The sequence below is a fragment of the Anabrus simplex genome, chromosome 2, assembly GCF_040414725.1.
Source record: "Anabrus simplex isolate iqAnaSimp1 chromosome 2, ASM4041472v1, whole genome shotgun sequence".
Taxonomy (NCBI): Eukaryota; Metazoa; Arthropoda; class Insecta; order Orthoptera; family Tettigoniidae; genus Anabrus; species Anabrus simplex.
Genome location: NC_090266.1, coordinates 58,683,475 through 58,707,140, shown reverse-complemented (window position 1 = coordinate 58,707,140; position 23,666 = coordinate 58,683,475). Strand labels below are relative to the sequence as shown.

Sequence of the window (23,666 nt, the reverse complement as noted above, 5' to 3'; positions counted from 1 at the left end):
CTCAGCGTGATTAAAATAATTTACAGCCTAGATTGTAGCGGTTCATCACCCGACTTTACATTCCGATTTTCATTAAATTCTCTTCAACCGTTTTCTCGTGATGCGTGTACATACATACAGACAGACAGACAGACAGACAGAAATTACGGAAATGTAAAAAATGCATTTTCTTGTTATTGTGAACATGACCGATACAAAAATAGCATTCTTTTCAAATTCTGAGCAATGTACAGACAAAACTCGTATTTTATATATATAGATTATTCAGCAATGCTCATTCAATAGTAATTTGAATGTCCTATTACATCCCTGTAAATCTTGTATAACACTTCCAGAAGTTAGAAGATAAATATTCAGAGTTCAGGAAACTTAGGCAAAATATCAACTCTCTGCAAATGATGCTGGACCTCCCCCAAGATACATTTCTAAATAAGTGCTTGGCTGGAATTGATAAGTTTTCTGGGGATATACTATAGGTATGAAAATGGTGTGGTGTGAAAATTGTTGGGATGTAGTACTATATCTGAAGTACTCATTATATAAGTTTACATGAAGGAGCTATACCAAATGAATGGAGAGTTGTTATAGGTAACCGTGTACATAGGACAGGTTGATAAACATAAAGCTTATAATTACAGGCCAATCAGCTTGACATGTGTTGCACATGAGCGGTGGCAAAGCAGTATTTCTGATTAGACATGTTTGCAAAATTACTAACTGGTTTGATACAAAGCAGTTGGGGTTTAGGAAAAGTTATTCTGCAACTGGACTAGACAAAAGAGTGGGTGGCTACATTTCTAGAAAATAAAACTCAGAGGATTAGAGTATGTGAGGCATTATGCTTTTTTTTTTTTTGCTAGTGGCTTTACGTCGCACCGACACAGATAGGTCTTATGGCGACGATGGGATAGGAAAGGCCTAGGAGTTGGAAGGAAGCGGCCGTGGCCTTAATTAAGGTTCAGTCTCGGCAACTGCCCTGTGTAAAAATGGGAAACTAAGGAAAACCAACTTCACGGCTGTCGACAGTGGGGTTCGAACCCACTATCTCCCAAATGCAAGCTGATAGCTATGTGACCCAAACCGCACAGAAATTTGCTCAGTACAGGAGAACCGGTAACTTCATCAGTTCTGGATGAGGTACTTTCTTATCTCTCTAGTACTTCCAAAGACATCATCCTTATACTAAATATATTCTTAAAATTAACACAGGTATTCCTTCATGTGCCCCTGTAGGGCATCTCTTCAGTAAATGCAATGATGTACTTTTCCCCAAAGACATCGAGGCTTGATGATGATGATGATGATGATGATGATGATGATGATGATGATTGTTGTTTAAAGGGGCCTAACATTTAGGTCATCGGCACCTAATGGTACGAGATAGAGGACATGCTATGATAATTGAAATGTTAACATGTATCCACTGACTAGAACTTGGAACAAATGAAGATGAAAATTGACTGCGAGTTTAAAATAATCAGTGGATCTAATTCACAATGCCTTATTTTCTAAAATGATAGATTAGGCTAGAATAAAACACTGCCTTAAAATTCAATAATATGTCATGCAAATTAATACTTAAAAAACACACTAAAATATACAAAGACAAACTAAATCAGAATCAATAGAATAAAACATAGTAAACAATAATATAAAGACTATAATGAAACACTATGCTTATATACGATAAAACAAACCACTATCCCCTATGAAACAGATGACGAGGTCTGTCGACTGCTTGTCATCTCGTAGGATGAGGGAGATGGTACCCGGGAGTTTTAGACTACAGCGCAGATTGGTCAGATCCACGCACTCCGTAAGGATGTGTACCATGGTAAGATGATCGCCGCAAGTACACACCGGAAAGGGTTTTCCTTTCAGTAAATAAGAGTGCATTACTACATAGAGGATTAACGATGAGAACCTTAAGAACCAGTTTATTTACTTGCAAAGTGAATGGCAAATTATTTTTTTATTTGCAATGTCTCATGCTTTTTTTTTTAATTCTTAATTGTGTATCAATATATTTTCTGAAGTGTAATGGCTGAAGAAGACCTATAAACAAGGATGAAACATGTACAAAAATGTTGAATTTTTTTCTTTTTTTTTTTTTTTTGCTAGTGGCTTTACGTTACACCGACATAGATAGGTCTTATGGCGACGATGGGAGAGGAAAGGGCTAGGAGTTGGAAGGAAGCAGCCGTGGCCTTAACTAAGGTACAGCCCCAGCATTTGCCTGGTGTGAAAACGGAAAACCATCTTCAGGGCTGCCGACAGTGGGATTCGAACCTACTATCTCCCGGACACAAGCTCACATCTACGCGCCCCTAACCGCATGGCCAACTCGCCTGGTTGTAATTTATTAATGTTAATAATAACAATGTAAAGGTTTTAAGAACCTGAATGGTACAAAACAAGGTGGAACCAGAATCATTTCCTTCCAACGTTTCTGTATGATGAAATTAGAAGATACATAAGTATGAATAAAGTTCTTAAAAGGTACGAAAGATCATAATACGATCATAAAGTTGGAATTCTAGTGGACAATTTGGGGCAAATATTCGTTTGTAGGAAGAGTAGTTGGGGATTGTATTAATTTACCAAGGGAGATATTCAATAAATTTCCAACTTCTTTGAAATTATTTAGGAAAAGACCAGCTAAACAACTGATTGGAATCTGCCACCTGGGTGACTGCCATCAATGGATATCAGTGATTGATGGTCAAAAACAATCACGAATAGTATAATTAGAAGAAACCTGGACTGGAACAGAGTTAAGGAGGAACAATGATGGGTGGATAGAGGAAGACAGAAATGTGGCATAAACATCCCAACCCAGTGGGAGCTGGACAAGGGAAATGGATGATGATGATGATGATGATGCCTCTGGATTTACCTGTTGGCGTAGACTCTGATCCTGATTCAATTGACTTTTCAGTTTCTGATTTGCTTCTTCTCAGAGACATAGTCCTAGCAGGAGTCTCACCAGCCTCCTTCACCTCACTCTCGTCTTCACTCTCGCTTTCACACTCTTCAGCAGAATACTGCCAAGTCAGTGAAAAGTAATCACACTCTGATGTTTGCAGATGATGTAACTGACCTATATGTTTCACAAAGTCCACGTCAGCCAGTAGCTGTAACCGCCATGAGGATTCATTCACACACTGCGACAATCTGGAAGGCATAGGAACAATACAACAGTTCAAAATTTAAGTCAGTACCAACACTGGTAAAAATATATCTATGTTTTTTAATCTTCTCTCCTCGTAATGTGAGAAACTTTAAATTCAACTTACAATGTCTATAGTAGTATTATTATTGGAAATGACATTTAAAAATACATGAAAGACATTTCTAGTTTTAGAAATACTGACTACAAATAACTACAGTGAGTTTCTCATATCAGTTGGCTGGCAGGCGTGCCCAGCTTATCTGCCTCCTATTGACTCACCACTTCCCGTTACACAGCACAGCGACAGCACGGGAATGCCCGCTCTTTGCAGTTCAGGTCCGTGCTTAGACCGTGTATTACGTGTTGATCTGTCACTTCAAGTGTTCTCGAGTTGTGAAGTGTTACTTCAGGGTGTAATTCTCATAAAGCCTCCAGATGTGTACACGGTAGAGGAAAGGGTATTTATGTATGATAATTATGTGAAAACAGAGTCTTGCAGGGAAGTTGTTGGGTGATATGTAACATAATTTGCAGGTGTTCACCCTCCACATAGAGAGACTGTGCAGAAACTCTTAAACAAATTGAGAGGAACTGGTTCTTTACTCGATAAGAAGCAAGATTTGGACAAGAAGCCAGGGTTTCGAAGACCTCAGCATGGCAGCCTACAAATATGTTAAAATTGAAATCTGAACTACATCCACGTGATCGTGATAAGTAGGAATGCTGTTTGCGGGTTGAAGCCGGTACTGTTTTAATGTAGATGGTTTTAAACATTTTGTAAATGAAGTGTTGATTGGGTGGAGGGCTCATCCTTCATACTTGTGTTCTTAAATTATCAATACGGACAATGAAGCTGATAGATTATAGATTAAGTGGTATGTTCCGAGCTGTCAGTGGAGAGATGGCGTGGGAGGACATCAGTAGACGAATAAGTTTGAGTGGTGTCTTTAAAAGTAGGAAAGATCACAATATGAAGATAAAGTTGGAATTCAAGAGGACAAATTGGAGCAAGGAAGGGGAGTTAGGGATAGGAATAACTTACCAAGGGAGATGTTAAATAATTTTCCAATTTCTTTGCGATCATTTAAAAAAGGCTAGGAAAACAACAGATAGGGAATCTGCCACCTGGGCGACTGCCCTAAATGCAGATCAGTAGTGATTGATTGATTGATGGTGATTGACTGATTTTGTAATTGGATGTTGCAAAACATTCATGATGATATAATTGATCCACACTTAATATTTTTCTCTGACGAAGTATAGTTCCATTTCCACAGGCATGTTTCGATGCAGAATAACAGATACTGACGTACAGAAAACCCCCACTGCATATACAAAATTCCTCTACATGACGAATGGATCAGAGTATGGTGCGCAGTGAATGGATACAGAATTATATTCAGGGCACAATTTATGCACAAAGATACAGGGATAATAAACTAAAACAATTTTTTGTCTGACTGACTGACACTGACAGTTGAAATGGATATTTTCAGCAAGACTCTGCCACCACGCATACAGCTAATGACACACAAAATTTCGAGGAAATTTTTCAAGACTGTGTTATTAGTATGGACTTATGGCTGTCATGGTCCCCAGATTTAACTGCTTGTGACTTTTATTTACAGGGGAGCTTAAAAAATAAAGTTTATGCAGGAAACCCTCACATGTTGGACAAACTGAAAGAACATATCCGGAGAGAAATAGCCTCAGTAACGGAAGACGAACTTGGCGTGTAAGTTGCAGTATCCCAAGGTAATGCCAGAAAAGTGCGGATGCAGGAGGAGAATATTTCCAACATCTTCTCACATAAGGTACAAGCATATTTTCTTACTTGTTAATTACTAATTTTCTGAATTCTTATTTTCTTAATTTTAATTGTTATCTCATACCATGCACGGATAAAATGAGCAAAGTGCTGTCATTGTTGTTATGCTGCAGAGTGGGGTGTGACGGGTCAGCGGAAGGCAGATAAGCTGGACGCGCCTTCCAGTCAACCAATGAGAGAAACTCACCGTATAAACTAATAAGCACCACGCCAACTTATGTTGGTTACCTGTTCAAACGCAGTTGAAGGGAATCCACAGATATTGAAGATGGGATCTCATCACTGTGAAGATGATGTGTTTCACTAGAAGCATGTACACTATAGAATGTTCCACTAGTATTAATAACACATTCTTTAAGGCAATGTAGAAGGTCACGGACCACATTTACACCACACAGAAATCCATGAAAATTTCCACTTTTGACTATTTTTTCATGGCCGACTTTCATGTCCTCCAGGTCCAAGCTTTGATAAGGATTCTCATCCTCTGTCTTCAAAGAGAAAGATGGTAATTTTGATTCAGCCTTATTAGGAGATGAGGAATCACTTACAGCAATGGGACCTCCAGGCCCATGTAGCTGCTTAAAATCAGGTGATACTTTTGAATTACCCTTTGGCACATTGGTTTCACTTACAGAGCCAAGGAGCTCATTAGTGACAAGATGTTCAGGCACAGTATCACCAACAGTTCTAGAGAGAACTGAAGGCTTACTGGAAAGAATAACTCTGCCCATATCTGCAGGGTTCCTTGAAAATTCTCCAGAAACCGATGTCGATGACTGATCTTCAATTAACGAGTATGCCGACAACACAGATGTATGTTGTGAAGCTGTTCTTCCTGAGCTGTCAGAACTCAGACTACACACCCAACTCTCTAGTATTCTGTCATCATCGTCATCCTCTGCACCACTATCTGACGAATATTCTTCTTGGAAATTCTCATGACGAAGGAAGAGTAGAGAAAATATATTTTCCAACAGCTCTATTCTGCAACAACAGGAAACAAGATTAATATTAGAAATACACCACGGGCCTCTTACAGGCAGTAAACCCTGGATACAACTCATAAAATAAAACTAGATCTATACATTAGATCTTACTATCCATGCATGTTTCCCTCAGCACTTCGCTCCCTAGTCCTCACCTAGTATTATTTGGTCAACATCGTATGGGAAGCTGACAACAGTGAAATGTGAAATGCACTTGGACCATCCCGATATTGCATGGTTTTACTACAACGCTCTCAGTATTGTCATGCTTTCTGTGAGAGTTAGCTTAGTATGTTGAATCTGGATGGCTGGGCAGTCTGTAGTGGGACAGTTAGTATGTAGATTACTTGGAAGAATGGGGTGAGATACAGTAAGGTGGCATGGGTTGGAAAACTGGATCAGACCAGTCCAAGGATTAATGAGAGAGAGAGAAAAAGAGAGAGAGAGAGAGACTGACCTACCCCTACCTCTCTCTATCTTTCCATGCTGGTGCACTGTGTCCTGGTGTTAACTGCCTGTTTTCTGTAGTTTATTTGAAGTGATTTAGCAAACTGGATCATCACTATGCCTGCAGCAATAACAACCGCAACAAACTCCTCCTGGGTACAATTGTGCACAGCAAAAGAAAAAAAAAAATAGCAACCTATGCACTAAGCAAGACAGGGTGGTTAGCTCTATTCCCCACTGCCCTAGCACACAGTAGTTAATCTGGTACTCATTTTTTGGTGTAGGTTGAGTGAACTGCCATGTCATGTGGCCCTCGAGAAGTGGAAATGCTGTTTCTAAATATTTTAACATCCTGAGGGGGAAGTGAACCCATGGCCTTTAGGGTAAACTGAGAACGACTTCACCGCCGTGGTTAGACAGTCCCTACTCAGAAAACCAATAATGATTGAGCAATGCTATAGCATGTTAATTACTTAACTTATTTTCTATTACAGACTAACAGAAGTTGTACCATCATCTTAGATATCCAATAAGAGGCACAAGCAGCATGCTTATCAAATTCAAAAAAGTTCCTAGCAGAGTGAAGTATGAGATTGTCATATATACTTACATTATCATTATAGACTTATGCCTTCCAGCATTCGTCTGCAAGCCCCTGCGAATTTACTAAACGTCGCCACAATCCTCGATTTGCAACTAGTGCTGTGGCCTCATTTAGTTCTATACCTCTTATCTTTAAATCGTCAGAAACTGAGTCTAACCATTGTCATCTTGGTCTCCCTCTACTTCTCTTACCCTCTATAACAGAGTCCATTATTCTCCTAGATAACCTATCCGCCTCCATTCGCCTCACATGGCCCCACAACTGAAGCTGGTATATGCGTACAGCTTCATCTATCGAGTTCATTCCTAACTCAGCCTTTACCCCCTCATTCCAAGTACCCTCCTGCTATTGTTCCCACCTGTTTGTACCAACAATAATTTATGCTACTTTCATGTCTGTTACTTATGAATAAGATATCCTGAGTCCACCCAGCTTTTGCTCCCGTAAAGCAAAGTTGGTCTGAAATCAGACCGATGTAAAGATAGTTTCGTCCGGGAGCTGACTTCCTTCTCACAGAATACTGTTGATCGCAACTGTGAGCTCACTGCATTAGCTTTACTACATCTTGATTCAATCTCACTTATAATACCATCCTGGGAGAACACACAACCTAAATACTTGAAATTATCCACCTGTTCCAGCTTTGTATCACCAATCTGACATTCAATTCTGTTGAATTTCTTACCTACTGACATCAATTTAGTCTTCGAAAGGCTAATTTTCATACCATACTCATTGCACCAATTTTCAAGTTCCAAGATATTAGACTGCAGACTTTCGGCACAATCTGCCATTAAGACCAAGTCACCAGCATAGGCCAAACTGCTTACTATATTTCCACCTAACTGAATCCCTCCCTGCCACTTTATACCTTTCAGCAGATGATCCATGTAAACTACAAACAGCAAAGGTGAAAGATTACAGCCTTGTCTAACCACTGTAAGTAACCTGAACCAAGAACTCATTCTACTATCAATTCTCACTGAAGCCCAACTGTCAACATAAAAACCTTTGATTCATTTTAATAATCTACCTTTAATTCCATAGTCCCCCGGTATGACCAACATCTTTTTCCTCGGTACCCTGCCATATGCTCTCTCTAGATCTAGCAGACACAGCTGTCTATTCCTCTCATAGCACTTTCCAATTACCTGGCACATACTGAAAATCTGATCCTGACAGCCCCTCTGCGGTCTGAAACCACACTGGTTTTCATCCAACTTCCTCTCAAAAACTGATTGCACCCTCCCTTCCAAGATGCCAGTGAATACTTTGCCTGTTATACTAATCAATGAGATACCTCGATAGTTGTTGCAATCCTTCCTGTTCCCTTGCTTATAGATAGGTGCAATTACTGCTTTTGTCCAACCTGTAGGTACCTTACCAACACTCCACGCTAGTTTTACTACTCTATGAAGCAATTTCATCCCTGCCTTCCCACTATACTTCACCATTTCAGGTCTATTTTCATCTATTCCTGCTGCCTTATGACAATGGAGTTTATTTATTATCCTTTCCACTTCCTCAAGCAGAATTTCACCAACATCATTTTCCTCCTCCCCATGAGCTTGGCTGTTTGCAACACCACCATGATGATTTCCTTTACATTGAGAAGATGTTCAAAATATTCCCTCCACCTCTCCAGTGATTCCCTGGAATCTATTATGAGTTCACCTGAATTACCCAAAACGCTGTTCATTTCCTTTTTCTCTCCCTTCCTAAGATTCTTTATTAATGTCCAGAAAGGTTTCCCTGCTGCTTGACGTAGCCTTTCCAGGTTATTACCAAAATCTTCCCACGACTTCTTTTTGGATTCAACCACTATTTGTTTCGCTCCGTTTCTTTCATCTATGTCTGCATCAGCCCTTGTTTGGAGCCATTTCTGATAAGCCTTCTTTTTACGTTTACAAGCTTCATCATTTTACCAAGATGTTCGCTTTTTCCCATCTTTACACACAGTTGTTACTAGGTATTCTCTTGCTGTTTCTATACAGCATCCCTGTATGCCACCCATTCTCTTTCTATATCCTGAACCTGCTTACTGTCTACTGTTCGAAACTTCTCACTAATCATATCCATGTACTTCTGTATAATTTCCTCGTCCTGAGGATTTTCTACCCTTATTCATTTGCAGACAGATTTCATTTTCTCTAATCTTGGCCAAGAGATACTTAGTTCACTACAGATCAGATAGTGGTCTGTATCATCGAAAAATCCCCAGAAAACTCGTACATATCTAACAGACTTCCTGAATTCGAAGTTGGTTAAGATATAGTCTATTATGGATCTGGTACCCCTAGTCTCCCATATGTAGTGGTGATTAGCCTTATGCTTGAAGAATGTATTTGTAACTGCTAAACCCATACTAGCACAGAAGTCCAGCAAATGCTTCCCATTCCCATTAGCTTCCATATCTTCCCCACATTTATCAATTACCCTTTCGTATCCTTCAGTTCTATTTCCAACTCTTGCATTGAAATCGCCCATTAGCACTATTCTATCCTTGCTGTTGACCCTGACTACGATGTCACTCAATGCTTCATAAAACTTGTCAACTTCATCCTCATCTGCACCCTCACATGGTGAATACACTGAGACAATTCTTTTCCTAATTCCCCCAACTGCCAAATCTACCCACATCATTCGCTCATTTATGTGCCTAACAGAAACTATGTTGCGTGCAATGGTATTCCTGATAAACAGCCCTACCCCATACTCTGCTCTTCCCTTTCTAACACCCGTCACGTACACTTTATAATCTCGTATCTCTTCCTCCTTATCTCCTCTTAAGCGAATATCACTTTCTCCTAGCATATCCAAATGCATCCTCTTTGCTGACTTAGCCAATTCTACTTTCCTTCTTCCACAAGCCCCATTAATATTGGTAGCTCCCCATCGAATTCCATTTAATTCGCCAAGTTGTTTCCAAGGAGTCCCTCGCCTGTCAAATGGGAGTGGGACTCCATTACTCCCATAGGTCCGCCAAAAGACCTATCTGTGTTGGTGCGACGTGAAACAAATTGTAAAAAAGATCATATATATTTTCACTTCTATTTTTTTCTCTTTATTTCAATATATTAACTAAACGTGTATATATGAAGTAATTATTGTTCAGACCGAGCTCAACTTCTTACTTTTTCCCAACTGTCTCACCCTCTTTGGTTGGCAATACTGTGGAAATGAATGCTAAATGAGCACACTTCTCCCTCTCCTGCTCCCTCTTTTCCTTTGTCCTGAGTTCCTATCCTACCATGTATATTAAACTCATTTTTCCTTTCTCAACTGCTTTTCTTATCGTACACTTCCTAAATCAAGGAGGAGGACCTGTCAAGGATGCTCTCCTCATTAAATTTGGCTGGCTGTATAACAATGAGTTACTCTATGCGAAGAAGGCAGCAAATGAAGGTGTCTATCATAGTGTTTATGCAGGTATACGTTCCACCCTCGTCTCCATTTTCTTGCTAGTTTGTTCATTTTTCCATTACTTATATTGATCTGTTGGGTTCCTTTACTCCTTCTGTGTTGTGTTCATGGTCATCTACAACCTGTATTTTTATCTCTTCCACTTCCGTAAGTTTACCCAGCTTACTTCTCATCCCACACTAAGCCTGCAGTTCTGTGAATGTTATTGGTTTGGCAGTTTTCGGATATGCCAAGGCGACAGAGTTTGTTTCAATGGCACAATATCAGATGAAGACAGTTTTGATGATGATGATGATGATGATGATGATGATGATGCTTGCTGTTTAAAGGGGCCTAACATCGAGGTCATCGGCCCCTAGTGGTACGAAATGAGACGAAATGGAATGACAAATTAAAAGTCCAAAATTCTCCACAGACCAGAATTCAAAACGTGAGGACGAAGAATGAATAGAGATGAATTTAAAACAATCAGTGGATGCGACCCGCAATGCTTTACATTCACAGATTCAGACGTAAAACAATAGGATTACTGACCAAGGGACTGCTGCTGTAGCATAACGTTGAATCGATGATGATGCTTGCAGTCTAAAGGGGGTCCAAAATCCAAGTTATTGGCCCCTCATAACAGTACTTATTGCTAGGAATGTAGAACCATGGTATCTGTCATGCTGCGGTACTAATCAAAAGTAGCAGAGACTCGTGGTATTCCACACATTATGCTACTACTCACAGGTTATGAAATTCGACATATTCTACAGACCTATAGTTTTTCTCACATTGAGGCGCCATTTACAGGCAACGCAACCCTATGGTGTTCAGCACATAAGAGTACTAACCACAGGGACCTTCCCCTATCGCGTGGTGTTCTTCATATAGTGGGTACTAATCATAGGCAAGGCAGAACCATGGTAGCTATCACCCCATGGTCCTGCTCATATGGTGGTACTAATCACAGGTACTGCAAAAGCTGACCATACGGTGCTCCTGTGTGTTACTAATCACAAACCTATTTGGTACCTAATATAGTGGTACTACACGCAAGTAAAAGCGACCCATGATGTTCTCCGCATGGTGGTACTAATTACAAGTAGTTTCATGGTTGCAAGACAATCATCCCTTGGTCGCCCCTTTTAGTCACCTCTTACGACAGGCAGGGGATACCGTGTGTGTATTCTTCGTCTGCGTCCCCCACCCACAGGGAGTTATGTGTTTGGTCCGCGAGAGGTATTTTATTTCCCTCAAGTCCGCCGGCAAGCCAGTTAGGACCCCCCTATCCGCCACCTGGGACGCGCCACGTGGGAGTATCACCTCTCCCCCTGCTATGCCAGCGTAGTAGGTTCGTGGAAGAAGACAGTTTTAGGCAGTGTGATGTGTTTGAATGAAGATCATGTTACATCAGGCAAGAGTTGAGTAATGTAATGTTGCCTAGACAAACCGCGTTGTGAGTGTGGAACTGGAGAGGTCAATCAGAGGAAGCGCTCTCGATGACAATTAGTCTCTCTGAAGAATATGTGAAAATTCTAAAAATCTTTGTCAACAGTCTGAGCCCAGGTTTTAAGATGTAGAAACATTTTCTACTATGTTCCTACTTTTTGCAAGCCTGTTTTCAGTGGATGTCAACAACATTCACAATAGGTGCCAAATGGAACTGATAAATTTACAACGTGACGATTTGCTGAAGTTTGTGATATCTGAAGCCATCTCTTTTCAGTTTCAACTCAGATTTGTACCTGTCAGTCTGCTGAAACTAATCTACATATATAAAATAGCTTGTCCTGACTGATTCATCATTTGAATTGTCCAATAACGGACCATTATATTGGTATTATGATTCATCATTGCCGAACCAAAACTACTGGACATAAAGGAATTAAGTTTTGGGGATACATTCATATTAACATGTAGGTGCTCACTAAGGGAGGAATTTTAGATATTCCGTAGCAAAGGGGATGAAAAAGGGGTGAATTTTTAAAACAAATGTATCTATATCTCAAAAACTGAACAGTTTAAAAGATGTGAAATTTGGTATTTGGAATCTTCTTTAAAGATAAAGAAATATGTATTTTTTTTTTTCAGAAAATCCTGTTAAGGGGGGTGAAAAAAAGTGAAAATGGGATTGAATACCTTTTACGTGGATACTTATATCTAAAAACTGATGATGTTACAGTCATGAAAATTGGCATTTGGAACCTCCTTTAAAAATAAGGAAACTTTTTTTTTTTTTTTCTTCAAGAATCCACCTAAGGGGTGGTGAACAGGAGTTACAAAGGGGGCGATTTTTAAAAATTAGAATATCTACAGTATATCTCAAAAATGTAATATGTTACAGATGTGAAAAATGGTTTTTGGAATCTTCTGTAAAAGTAAAGGAACACGCATAATCAGTTTTCTGAAAATCCATTTAAGGGGAAGTGTTAAAGGGGGTACATCTTTAAAATGAGCATATACACAGTATCTCAAAAACTTAGCATGTTACTGAAGTGAAAATTGGTATTTTTAATCGCCATGAAAAAGAAAAACATGTATTTTTTGTTTTTGGAAAAAAACACTTGGGTGGAGGGATAAAAAGGACTGAAAAGGGGGTTGAATTCTTTTTATTAGGATATTGATGTCTCAAAAACTGAAGATGTTACAGATGAGAAAATTGGGAATCTCCTTTAAAAATAAGCAAACACGCATTTTGGGGGGAAAATCAACTTGGGGTTCGGGGGTGAAAAGGAGTTGAATTCCTTTTATAAGGACAAATATATCTCAGAAACGAAAGATATTACTGTCATGATAATTGGTGTTTGGAATCTCATTTATTAATAAAGAAAGACATATTTTTTTTTCTGAAAATTCACTTGGGGGGGGGGGGGGGTGAAAGGAAGTGAAAAAAGTGAATTCTTTTTATGGGGATACTTATTTCTCAAAAGCTGAAGGTTACAGACATGAAAATTGGTACTTGGAATCACCTTTAAACATAAAGAAACATGCCTTCCTTTTGGGGGGGGGGGGGGCAGGGGAGGAATCAAGTTAACGGGGGTGGGATGAAAAAGGAGTTGAATTCCGTCCATGAGGATACTTACATCTCAAAAACTGAAGATGTTACAAACATGAAGTTGTATTTGGAATCTTTTTCAAAGTAAAGAAACATGTATTATTTTTTTTTCGGAAAATCCACTTGGGGGGCGGGGATGAAATTGAGAAATTAGTTGAATTCTTTGTATGGGGATACTTATATCTCAAAAACTAAAGATGTCACAGACGTGAAAATTGGTATTTGGAATCCCCTTTAAAAATAAAGAAACATGTCTTCATTTGTTTTTGAAAAATTCACTTACGGGGTGAAAAAAATTGAAAAATTTGTTGAATTATTTGTACGAGAATATTTATATCTATAAAAGCTAAAGATGTTACGGACATTAAAAATTGGCATTTAGAATCTCCTTTAAAAATAAACACGTATTTATTTGTTTTTGGAAAATCAACTTTGGGGGGGGGGGTGAAAATAGGTCAAGAAAGTGTGGAATTCTGTTTACGAGGATATTTATATCTCAAAAACAGAAAATGTACGAACATGAAAGTTGTATTTTGAATCTCCTTTAAAAATAAAGAAACATTTTTTTGTTTAAGTCCAATTAAGGGGGGAGAGTGTGGAAAGAAGTGAAGAAAATGTTCAATTCTTTTTATGAGGATAGTTATATCTCAAAAACTGAAGATGTTACAGATGTGAAAATTGGTATTTGGAATATCCTTTAAAAATAAAGAAATGTATTTTTTGTTTTCGGAAAATCCACTTAGGTGGGGTTGGGGGTGGGGGAAGGGCTGATAAAGGGGTTCTATTCTTTTTTATGGGGATACTTATATCTCAAAAACTGAAGATGTTACAGACATGGAAATAGGTATTTGGAATCTCCTTTAAAAATAAAGAAACATGTTTGTTTGTTTTACCGACTTGAGAGAAGACTTTCTCTCATACGTACAGTTCAATGTCACTTGGTCACCTTAGCCCCAAAAGGCAATACCACAAGTGCTGTTTACAAAGAATTTCTGGGGTAAATGAAACTCAATTTTTTGGTGAGTTTTTATACTTTAGGGATTTTCAGATAATGTGTTAGTACAGTACCCAGGAACGATTACTTTTATCAAATTACAAAATCTATGAGGGTGAAGGTACCTGTAACTGCTAGTCCTGAACACATACATTTATAAACTATCTTAAAAAGTAAACATGACAACAAAATTGTACCTGAAAAAGAAACAACTCAATTAAAATAGAATGACATTTTTTTAAATCTATCAAATCACACTCAAATATATTTAGAAATGTATAAGCATGTATGTTTATTTCCATTTAAATTCTTAAAAACTTGAATTTCAGATCTTATCTTAACGAAGTCCTCACTGCTTCTCACTCTAGCATAGAATGCAATCTGTTGCGATTCCATTATCCTGTCATTGGTGTGATTCCAGCAGCTCGCTGCTCAGTCTGTTGAATTCCACCATGCCACCCCTAACCGGCTAGGACAATGACATGCTGTAGTTAACTTTCAGGTGTTTTTTGTTGCTCCCATTATTATTATTAATTTTATTATTATTATTATTATTATTATTATTATTATTATTATTATTATTATTATTGTAAATTAAGATTTTTTAAAAATCTGGACATTTAGTTCATTCAAATTACGCTACCATTTTATTTGTTAATATTATCACCATCATTTAAATTGTTTTTGAAAATTATTTAGGGATTGTCTCATGAGCTATAAATGGACTGGGTAGTTTTCTTTTAATTTTCCATTATATCATTTTCAATTACATGAATGTCTTTTGTGGAAGTATATTCGTAGTATTATTGTTGTTGTTGTTGTGTATTTGGGATTTTTATGTTAATAATTTGATTGAACAAAGTATGAATTCAAGTATTCCTTTCAAGACATTATTTTTATTGATAAACGATAACCTACTAAAAACATCTGGAGTGGCCAAGACACTGCATAAATGTAGAGGATTTACTACAGATATGAATATCAAAAAGATAAGAAGATCAATTTTGTTTCAGAGGAAATGTAGGAACACATGAAGCAATCCTGACTTCACATCCAATTTTAGAGGACCAAATTTAGAAGGACAAGCCTAAGTACATGACGTTCGTAGATCTAGAAAAAGCATTCAAGGAAATGTTAACTGGACCAAGCTATTTGAGATTCTGAAGGTGATCAGGATCAGATACTGAGAACGAAGAATTATCTACAATCTGCATAAAAATCAGTCTGCATTATAAGAATCAAGTGCTTTGAAAAAGAAGCAGCAATGCAGAAAGGAGTGAGACAAGGCTGTATTTTCCCCCCCTCCTCTTCTACATTTCAATGTTTATATAGAACAGGCAGTATATGATATCAAAGAGGAATTTGGAAAGGGAAATAACAATCCAAGGAGTGGAAATCAAAACCCTGAGATTTGCCAATGATTCTGTCCCCTGTGAACCATGTGATCTTGCCATAGTGGGGAGACTTGCGCATCCCAATGAAGCAGATGGCCGAGCCGCAGATGCAACCATACCAGATGAGTATCTGTTGAGAGACCAGACTAACAAATGGTTCATCGAAAGGAGAGTAGCATCCTTTTGGAAGTTGCAAGGGTGGCAGTCTCTAGATGATTGACTGATATGACCTTATAAATTATTACTCAACATGGCTTCGCTGTGTTGATACTGCTACACGGCTGAAAGCAACAGGAAACTACAGCCGTAACCAACTCCCAAGGACATGCAGCTCTCTCTGTATGAATGATGTACTGATGGTGGCTTCCTCCCGGGGAAAAATATTCCGGAGGTAAAATAGGCCCCCATTCGGATCTCCGGGTGGGGACTACATGAGAGGGGGCGATCATCAGGAAGATGGATACTAACATTCTCCGAGTCGGAGCATGGAATGTCAGAGGTTTGAATCGTTGTGGTAGGTTAGAGAATCTGAAAAGGGAGATGGATAGATTAAAGTTAGATGTAGTTAGTGTAAGTGAAATACAGTACGTTGGCAGGTTGGCTTTTAGGTCAGGAGACTACAGAATTTTCAACACAAAATCAAACAAGGGAAATGCAGGACTTGGTTTAGTAATGAATAAGAAAATAGGACAGTGGGTAAGCTAATATGACCAGCATAGTGAAAGGATTATTGTTGTCAAGATACACACCAAACCAACGCCCACCCCAATAGTGCAGGTCTATATATCTACTAGTTCAGTGGATGATGAAGAAATCTAAAGAATACAGGAAGAGATATAAGATTTAATACAATATGTAAAACGTGCCAAGAATCTAATTGTGATGGGAGACTGGAATGCAGTGGTAGGCCAAGGAAGAGAAGGTAATACAGTAGGAGAATTCGGATTGGGACGAAGGAGTGAAAGAGGAAGTCGGCTGGTTGATTTCTGCAATGATCATAATTTAGTCCTTGCTAATACTTGGTTCAAACACCACAAACAATGGCTGTATACGTGGATGAAACCTGAAGACACTGGAAGGCAGAGATTCAGTAACCAGGTGTTGGATTGCAAGACATTCCCAAGAGCAGACGTGGACCCAGACCACAACTTGTTGGTCATGAAATGCCACCTGAAGTTAAAGGAATTGAAGAAAGGAAGGAGTGTAAGGAGATGGGATCTAGACAAGTTGGAAAAAAAAGAGTGCGAGGGATTGTTTCAAGGAACATGCTGCACAAGGACTAAATGGAAAGGCTGAGGAAAACACAATGGAGGAAGAATGGACACCGACTCCCCCTACTACCACCCCCCTCACTCCTGCTCTGGAACACGCTGCTCCTAGCTTCCAATTAACAGCAGACAACAGTCCCACGCGGAGCCACATACGAGCCGGCCGGACAAGAGAGAGAGAGAGAGAGAGAGAGAGAGAGAGAGAGAGAGAGAGAGAAACAAACAGGGTGGAGAAGTAAGTACTCAGACGCTGCAAAAACACTTTTTTATTTCAGTATTTCGTACAAGTCTCTTACCCTTTTCCTTCTTAGATCTTCCAAATAATATATGGATTGCAAGAATTGTTCAGCCACATAATTCAACATTCTGTTATTCCACCTAAGAACAAGCCCTGTTTGATCAGATATTCATGTACTCAAGGCTTCCAACATGAGATCACATCGACGTATTTCAAGTTTGAACTCCGATTTTAGCACGCTATGATCATCTTTTTAATTCATTTTTTATATTAAAAACTGAATGGGACTTCTATCATTCAATAATTGGTCTTAAGACTTACACAAATTGAGTTTTTTTGTTTTAATCTGTGTTTGTGACAGATTGAGTCACCTTGAATCTTCAACATTTTAATATATGTCATTGTTGTTTAGTACTAAGATTATCATGTATTTTACCACAATAGTTTAAGATGAAGAATTCTCACAATAGAAGAGACGAAACATGTCCCTTTTCTTAAAATAAAGTAAAAAAGAATATTGTATTGTATTGTAAAGGTGGAGTCAATCAATTCGATCTTATTTCTTGTTGGAAGAATGGACAGTCATGAAAAATGAGGTCAGTAGGGCTGCTCAAGAAATAATAATAATAATAATAATAATAATAATAATAATAATAATAATAATAATAATAATAATAATAATAATAATAATAATGTTGTTGTTTGCTTTTACGTCCCATTAACTACTTTTTCAAGAAATATTAGGAAGGAAGGAATGATCAACTAAGAATCAATGTAAGACCTTTCTATTACAAGTAATAAATCTCATTGTGGACCATATTGGACATTAGATTATGAACATTAAAATAAGAATAATATTATACTATATTATTATATACTTTTATTATTTTAATGTTCATAGACCTGTCTGTGTTGGTGCGACGCAAAGTAATTTGCAAAAAAAAAAAAAAAATCAATGGATAACTCAGGAGATACTAGGTCTGATTGATGAATGACAAAAATACAAGAATGCAAGAAATGAAAAGGGCAGAAAAGAATACAGGCGATTAAAGAATGAAGTAGAGAGAAAGTGCAAGACAGCTAAGGAAAACTGGCTGAAGCAGATGTGCAAGGATGTTGAAGGTTGTATGGTCCTAAGAAAGATAGTTGCCGCAAACAGGAAAATCAAGGAAACCTTTGGAGAAAGGAAATCTAGATGTATGAATATTAAGAGCTCAGATGGAAAACCACTTCTAGGGAAAAAATACAAAGCTAAAAGATGGCAGAAACATATCCAACAGTTGTATCAAGGTAAAGACGTAGATGATTTGGTTCTGGAACAAAAAGAGGCTGTTATTGCTGATAAAATGGGAGACCCAATTTTGAGGTCAGAGTTCGACGGAGCTGTGAGAGACTAAATTGAAACAAGGCACCTGGAATTGATGACATTCCCTATGAATTACTGATTGCCTTAGGAGAAACCAGCATGGAGAAATGATTCCATCTAGCGTGTAAAATGCATGAGACAGGAGAAGTGGCATCCGATTTTCGGCAGAACGTTATTATACCTATTCCCAAGAAAGCCGGTGAGGACAAGTGTGAAAACTACTTCACCATTAGTTTAGTATCTCATGTCTGCAAAATTTTAACACGTATTATTTACGGAAGAATGGAAAGATAAGTTGAAGCTGAGCTGGGAGAAGATCAGTTTGGCTTCAGAAGAAATGTAGGAACATGTGAAGCAATCCCGACTTTACATCTGATCTTAGAGGATCGAATTAAGAAGGACAAGCCCACGTACATGGCATTCGTAGATCTAGAAAAGGCATTCGATAATGTTGATTGGACCTAGCTATTTGTGATTCTGAAGGTGATTGGTATCAGATAATCAGAATGAAATTGTATAAAAATCAGTCTGCAGTGATAAGAATCAAGAGTTTTGAAAAAGAAGCTGCAATCCAGAAAAAAGGCGAGGCAAGGCTGCAGTTTGTCCCCCCTCCTTTTCAATTTTTACGAGGGTAATCCTGAGGAAAGCATAGGCAGGAAGAACAGAAAGGGTAGACCACGGTGTGAATATGACAAGCAGATTAGAGCGGATGTAGAAATGAAAAATAAAGCCTCCTGCCTTTTTATAAATACAGAACTCTGTTCGTGTGGCTGTTGGTCACAATATTGTGACGAGTGTTCCCCATGCTCGCATATACACATGCGCACGCCACACTGAGACACTCAGTCTTGGCTTGGCAGCCACTGAGAATGGAGCTCCTGTAGGATGTTACCGCCAAGTGCGAAATGCGCGCACTTATTCGGTTTTTGAACGCAAAAGGTACTGAACAGATTGAAATCCATCGCCAATTGACGGAAGTGTATGGTGAGTCGTGCATGGATGTCAAAAATGTTCGTGAGTGGTGTAAAGATTTTGCCGTCTATTGGACTGAAATTCATGACGAACAAAGGAGCGGGAGACCATCAATTTCCTTCGAGACAGTCGTGAAGGTTGAGCAAATCATGCGTGAAGATCAGCGCATCACCCTGGATGATCTCTGCACTTTGGTTCCTGAGGTTTCTCGAAGCGCCGCTCACAGAATTTTAATGGAAAAGTTGAAATAATAGAAGGTGTGTGCAAGATGGGTGCCACGCATGCTGACTGAAGACCACATGCAGCAACGAGTTGATCTTCCTGCGCATTTCTTCAACGCTTTGCAGCCGAACAGGACAACTTTTTGGACTCAATTGTCATGGGTGACAAAACCTGGGTGTTCCACTTTACACCTGAGACCAAGCAACAGTCACGCCAGTGGCGGCATCCCTCTTCACCAAAGCCGCAGAAATTCAAGCAAACACAGTCTGCCGGTAAAGTCATGACAACTGTGTTTTGGGAGTGAAAAAAGGGTATTGTTGGTCGACTTTATGCCTGCTGGGACCACAATTAATGCTGACAGGTATGGTGAGACCCTGAAAAAACTCAGACGGGCAATTCAAAACTGGAGAAGAGGAATGTCGAGCAAGGGCGTAAACATTCTCCATGTCAACGCTCGTCCGCACGTCCCCCAGCAAACTGTTGCTCTCCTGAAACAGTTTCAGTGGAACATCATCACCCAACCACCCTATAGTCCCAACTTGGTTCCCAGTGACTATTACCTGTTCCCTAAGTTGGAAGAACATTTGGTTGGAAAGCGATTCAGCACCGACGACGAGGCGAAAGATGAGGTTCACAACTTCCTGAACAGCATGGCGGCGAGCTGGTATAACATGGGCATACAAAAACTGTCACAGTGTCTACAAAAATGCATCGACCGAAATGGTGATTATGTAGATAAATAGCTAAATGTTCAAGCTGTAAAATGATGTAAACCATTGTAGAAATATACAGGTCTATGTATTTACAAAAAAAATAGGAGACCTTATTTTTGGGATTACCTTCGTACATAGAACAGGCAGTAAAGGAAATTAAAGAGGAATTTGAATTTGAAAATCCAAGGAGAGGATATCAAAACACTGATATTTGCCGATGATATTGTTATTTTATCTGAGACTGCAGAAGATCTAGAGAAGTTGCTGAATGGTATGGACGAAGTCTTGTGTAAGGAATACAAGATGAAAATTAATTAGTTCAAAACAAAAGTAATGGAGTGCAGTCGAACGAAGGCAGGTGATGCAGGTAATATTAGATTAGGAAATGAAGTCTTAAAGGAAGCAGATGAATATTGCTACTTGGGTAGTAAAATAACGATGGCAGAAGTAAGGAGGACATAAAATGCAGACTAGCACAAGCAAGGAAGGCCTTTAAAAAAAGAAATTTGCTCACTTTGTACATTGATATCAGAATTAGAAAGATGTTTCTGAAGACCTACGTCTGGAGTGTGGCATTGTATGGAAGTGAAATATGGACGATAACTAGCTCAGAAAGAAAGAGAATAGAAGCTTTCAAAATGTGGTGTTACAGAAGAGTGCTAAAGGTAAGATGGATAGATCAAATCACAAATGAAGATAAACTGAATCGAATTGGTGAGAGGAGATCGATTTGGCTAAATTTGACAAGAAGAAGAGATAGAATGATAGGACACATCTTAAGACACCCAGGACTTGTGCAGTTGGTTTCTGAGGAAAGCATAGGCAGGAAGAACAGAAAGGGTAGACCACGGTGTGAATATGACAAGCAGATTAGAGCGGATGTAGAAATGAAAAGTTGACCATAGGGTAGCATGGAGAGCTGCTTAAAAAAAGTCTAAAGACTGATGACTCAAACAGTAACAACACCAACAACAACAACAATATCCTACCCCACATTCCAGACCTTTAAGTTGAGCAACCTCCTGTGGGAATCAATAAGCGCTAATGCAAAAATATGTGTAATGTTGTTCATAAAGTAAGTGGTGCAAATAGTTATATCAAAATACAGAGCTATACCAATGAGCCAAACCGCTATTAACAATGAAATACAAATAATAAAATAAATTGTGCTAGAAAATAACCACCTCCCCTACACAGTAGACTGGTTACTAAAAAAGTGAACGGACAAACAAACAAATGCCTACCCAAAACTGATTAATATGTGGTCTTTAATTTTGTGAATAAAAAACATACAAAATAGCTAACATGTTCAAAAAGGGAGGATTCAAAGTAGCATTCAGAACAAACAACACATTACAAAAACAAATAGTTAAATGTAATTTAAATTTTAAAAAGGACCATTTTTCTAAATCAGGGATTTATGAACTCAAATGCCAAGAACCAAATTGTATTGCCATGTACACTGGCCAGACGAAACGTTATTTCTACATCATATATTCCATCATCAGACGGAGTAACGAAATGTATTGAATTAGTAGGATACACTCATTTTTTCACCTTTATAAAGTGAAAACCGTCAATACGGAATGATTCTAATATCTTGTAATCCCCCATTTTATGCAGCAACACTGTGCAGCTCGCCTTCTGTTTGCCCGTACCCACGTCAACTGGCAACTTCGCCAATGGAGACCTCTGTTGTTCACAGATGAGTCCAGATTTCCCCTGACACAGTCTGATGGACGTCAACGTGTATGGAGACGCCGTGGTAAGCAGTACATGCCGGACTTTTGTCCAGGAAGGCGACCGATTCGGACAAGATTCTGGGATGGTGTGGGGTGGCATCAGTATTGATGGCTGTACGGATCTTATCATCGTCCGTGGTAATCTTACCGCTGCGGGGTACATCAAGCAGATACTGCTACAGCATGTGTTGGTTGCTGTATACGGTGTTGGCCCTGAATTCGTACTCATGCATGACAATGCCAGGACTCATGTAGCGCGCATCACCAGAGCTGTCTTGCGAGAACTGGACATTCAAGAGATGGAATGGCCAGCACTGAGTCCCGACATTAATCCCATCAAGCATGTGTGGGATAGGCTTGACAGAAATGTTCATGGGCGTCCTGCTCCATCACAGACTCTCCAAGTCCGACTCATTGGCTGAATGGTCAGCGTACTGGCCTTCGGTTCAGAGGGTCCTGGGTTCAATTCCCGGCCGGGTCGGGGATTTTAACCTTCATTGGTTAATTCCAATGGCCCGGGGGCTGGGTGTTTGTGCTGTCCACAACATCCCTGCAACTCACACACCACACATAACACTATCCTCCACCACAAAACACGCAGTTACCTACAAATGGCAGATGCCACCCACCCTCATCGGAGGGTCTCCCTTACAAGGGCTGTGTTTGGCTAGAAATAGCCACATGAAATTAAAAAAACAGACTCTCCAAGACCTCGAACAGGCTCTCGTTGAAGAATGGGACCTGATACCGCAACGTGACCTCCGTCGACTTATACGGAGCATGCCGCATAGGTGCCAAGCTGTGATAAATGCTCGTAGAGGACATACACCACACTGAAGCTCTTCAACTGTGATAAAAATCCACCCTGGAGGACTGTTATCATTTTGTATTCGCCCCTATTTGGACATTTCCGTTTGTGTTCTGAAAATGAACGTGAATGCATCAATATATACTTCAACGGTAAAGAATAAAGTTTTAGTTTGTAATATACCTGGATGTGAGTTATTGTTTTGTAGAGCATGGCATACATTCAAAAACATGTTCCCCTAATTTTCTTAACTGTGTATTAAAATGTATCCAATCGCTAGAATTTAAAACAAATGATTATGAATAATTTATTATGAATTTAAATAATCAGTGGATCTAATTCACAATGCCTTATTTTTTTAAATAAAATGATATAAACGATACATAAGATGGAATAAGGCACTGCCTTTGCAGCGAAATCATATATATCATTCAAATTAAAAGATA

At 39.0% G+C, this 23,666-nt stretch overlaps 1 protein-coding gene across 1 annotated transcript in view; it reads right to left on the bottom strand.

Annotated features, from left to right (window-relative positions):
* Sptz (Spastizin) overlaps positions 1-23,666 on the bottom strand; it is a 713,541-nt gene that overhangs the window by 521,642 nt on the left and 168,233 nt on the right. Inside the window, exons 9-10 of the mRNA XM_067139843.2 lie at positions 5,229-5,987; positions 2,897-3,174 (exon numbers count right to left, since the gene is read on the bottom strand). Of these exons, the coding sequence (XP_066995944.2) occupies positions 2,897-3,174; positions 5,229-5,987 (1,037 nt within the window). The remainder of the gene's footprint in view (positions 1-2,896; positions 3,175-5,228; positions 5,988-23,666) is intronic.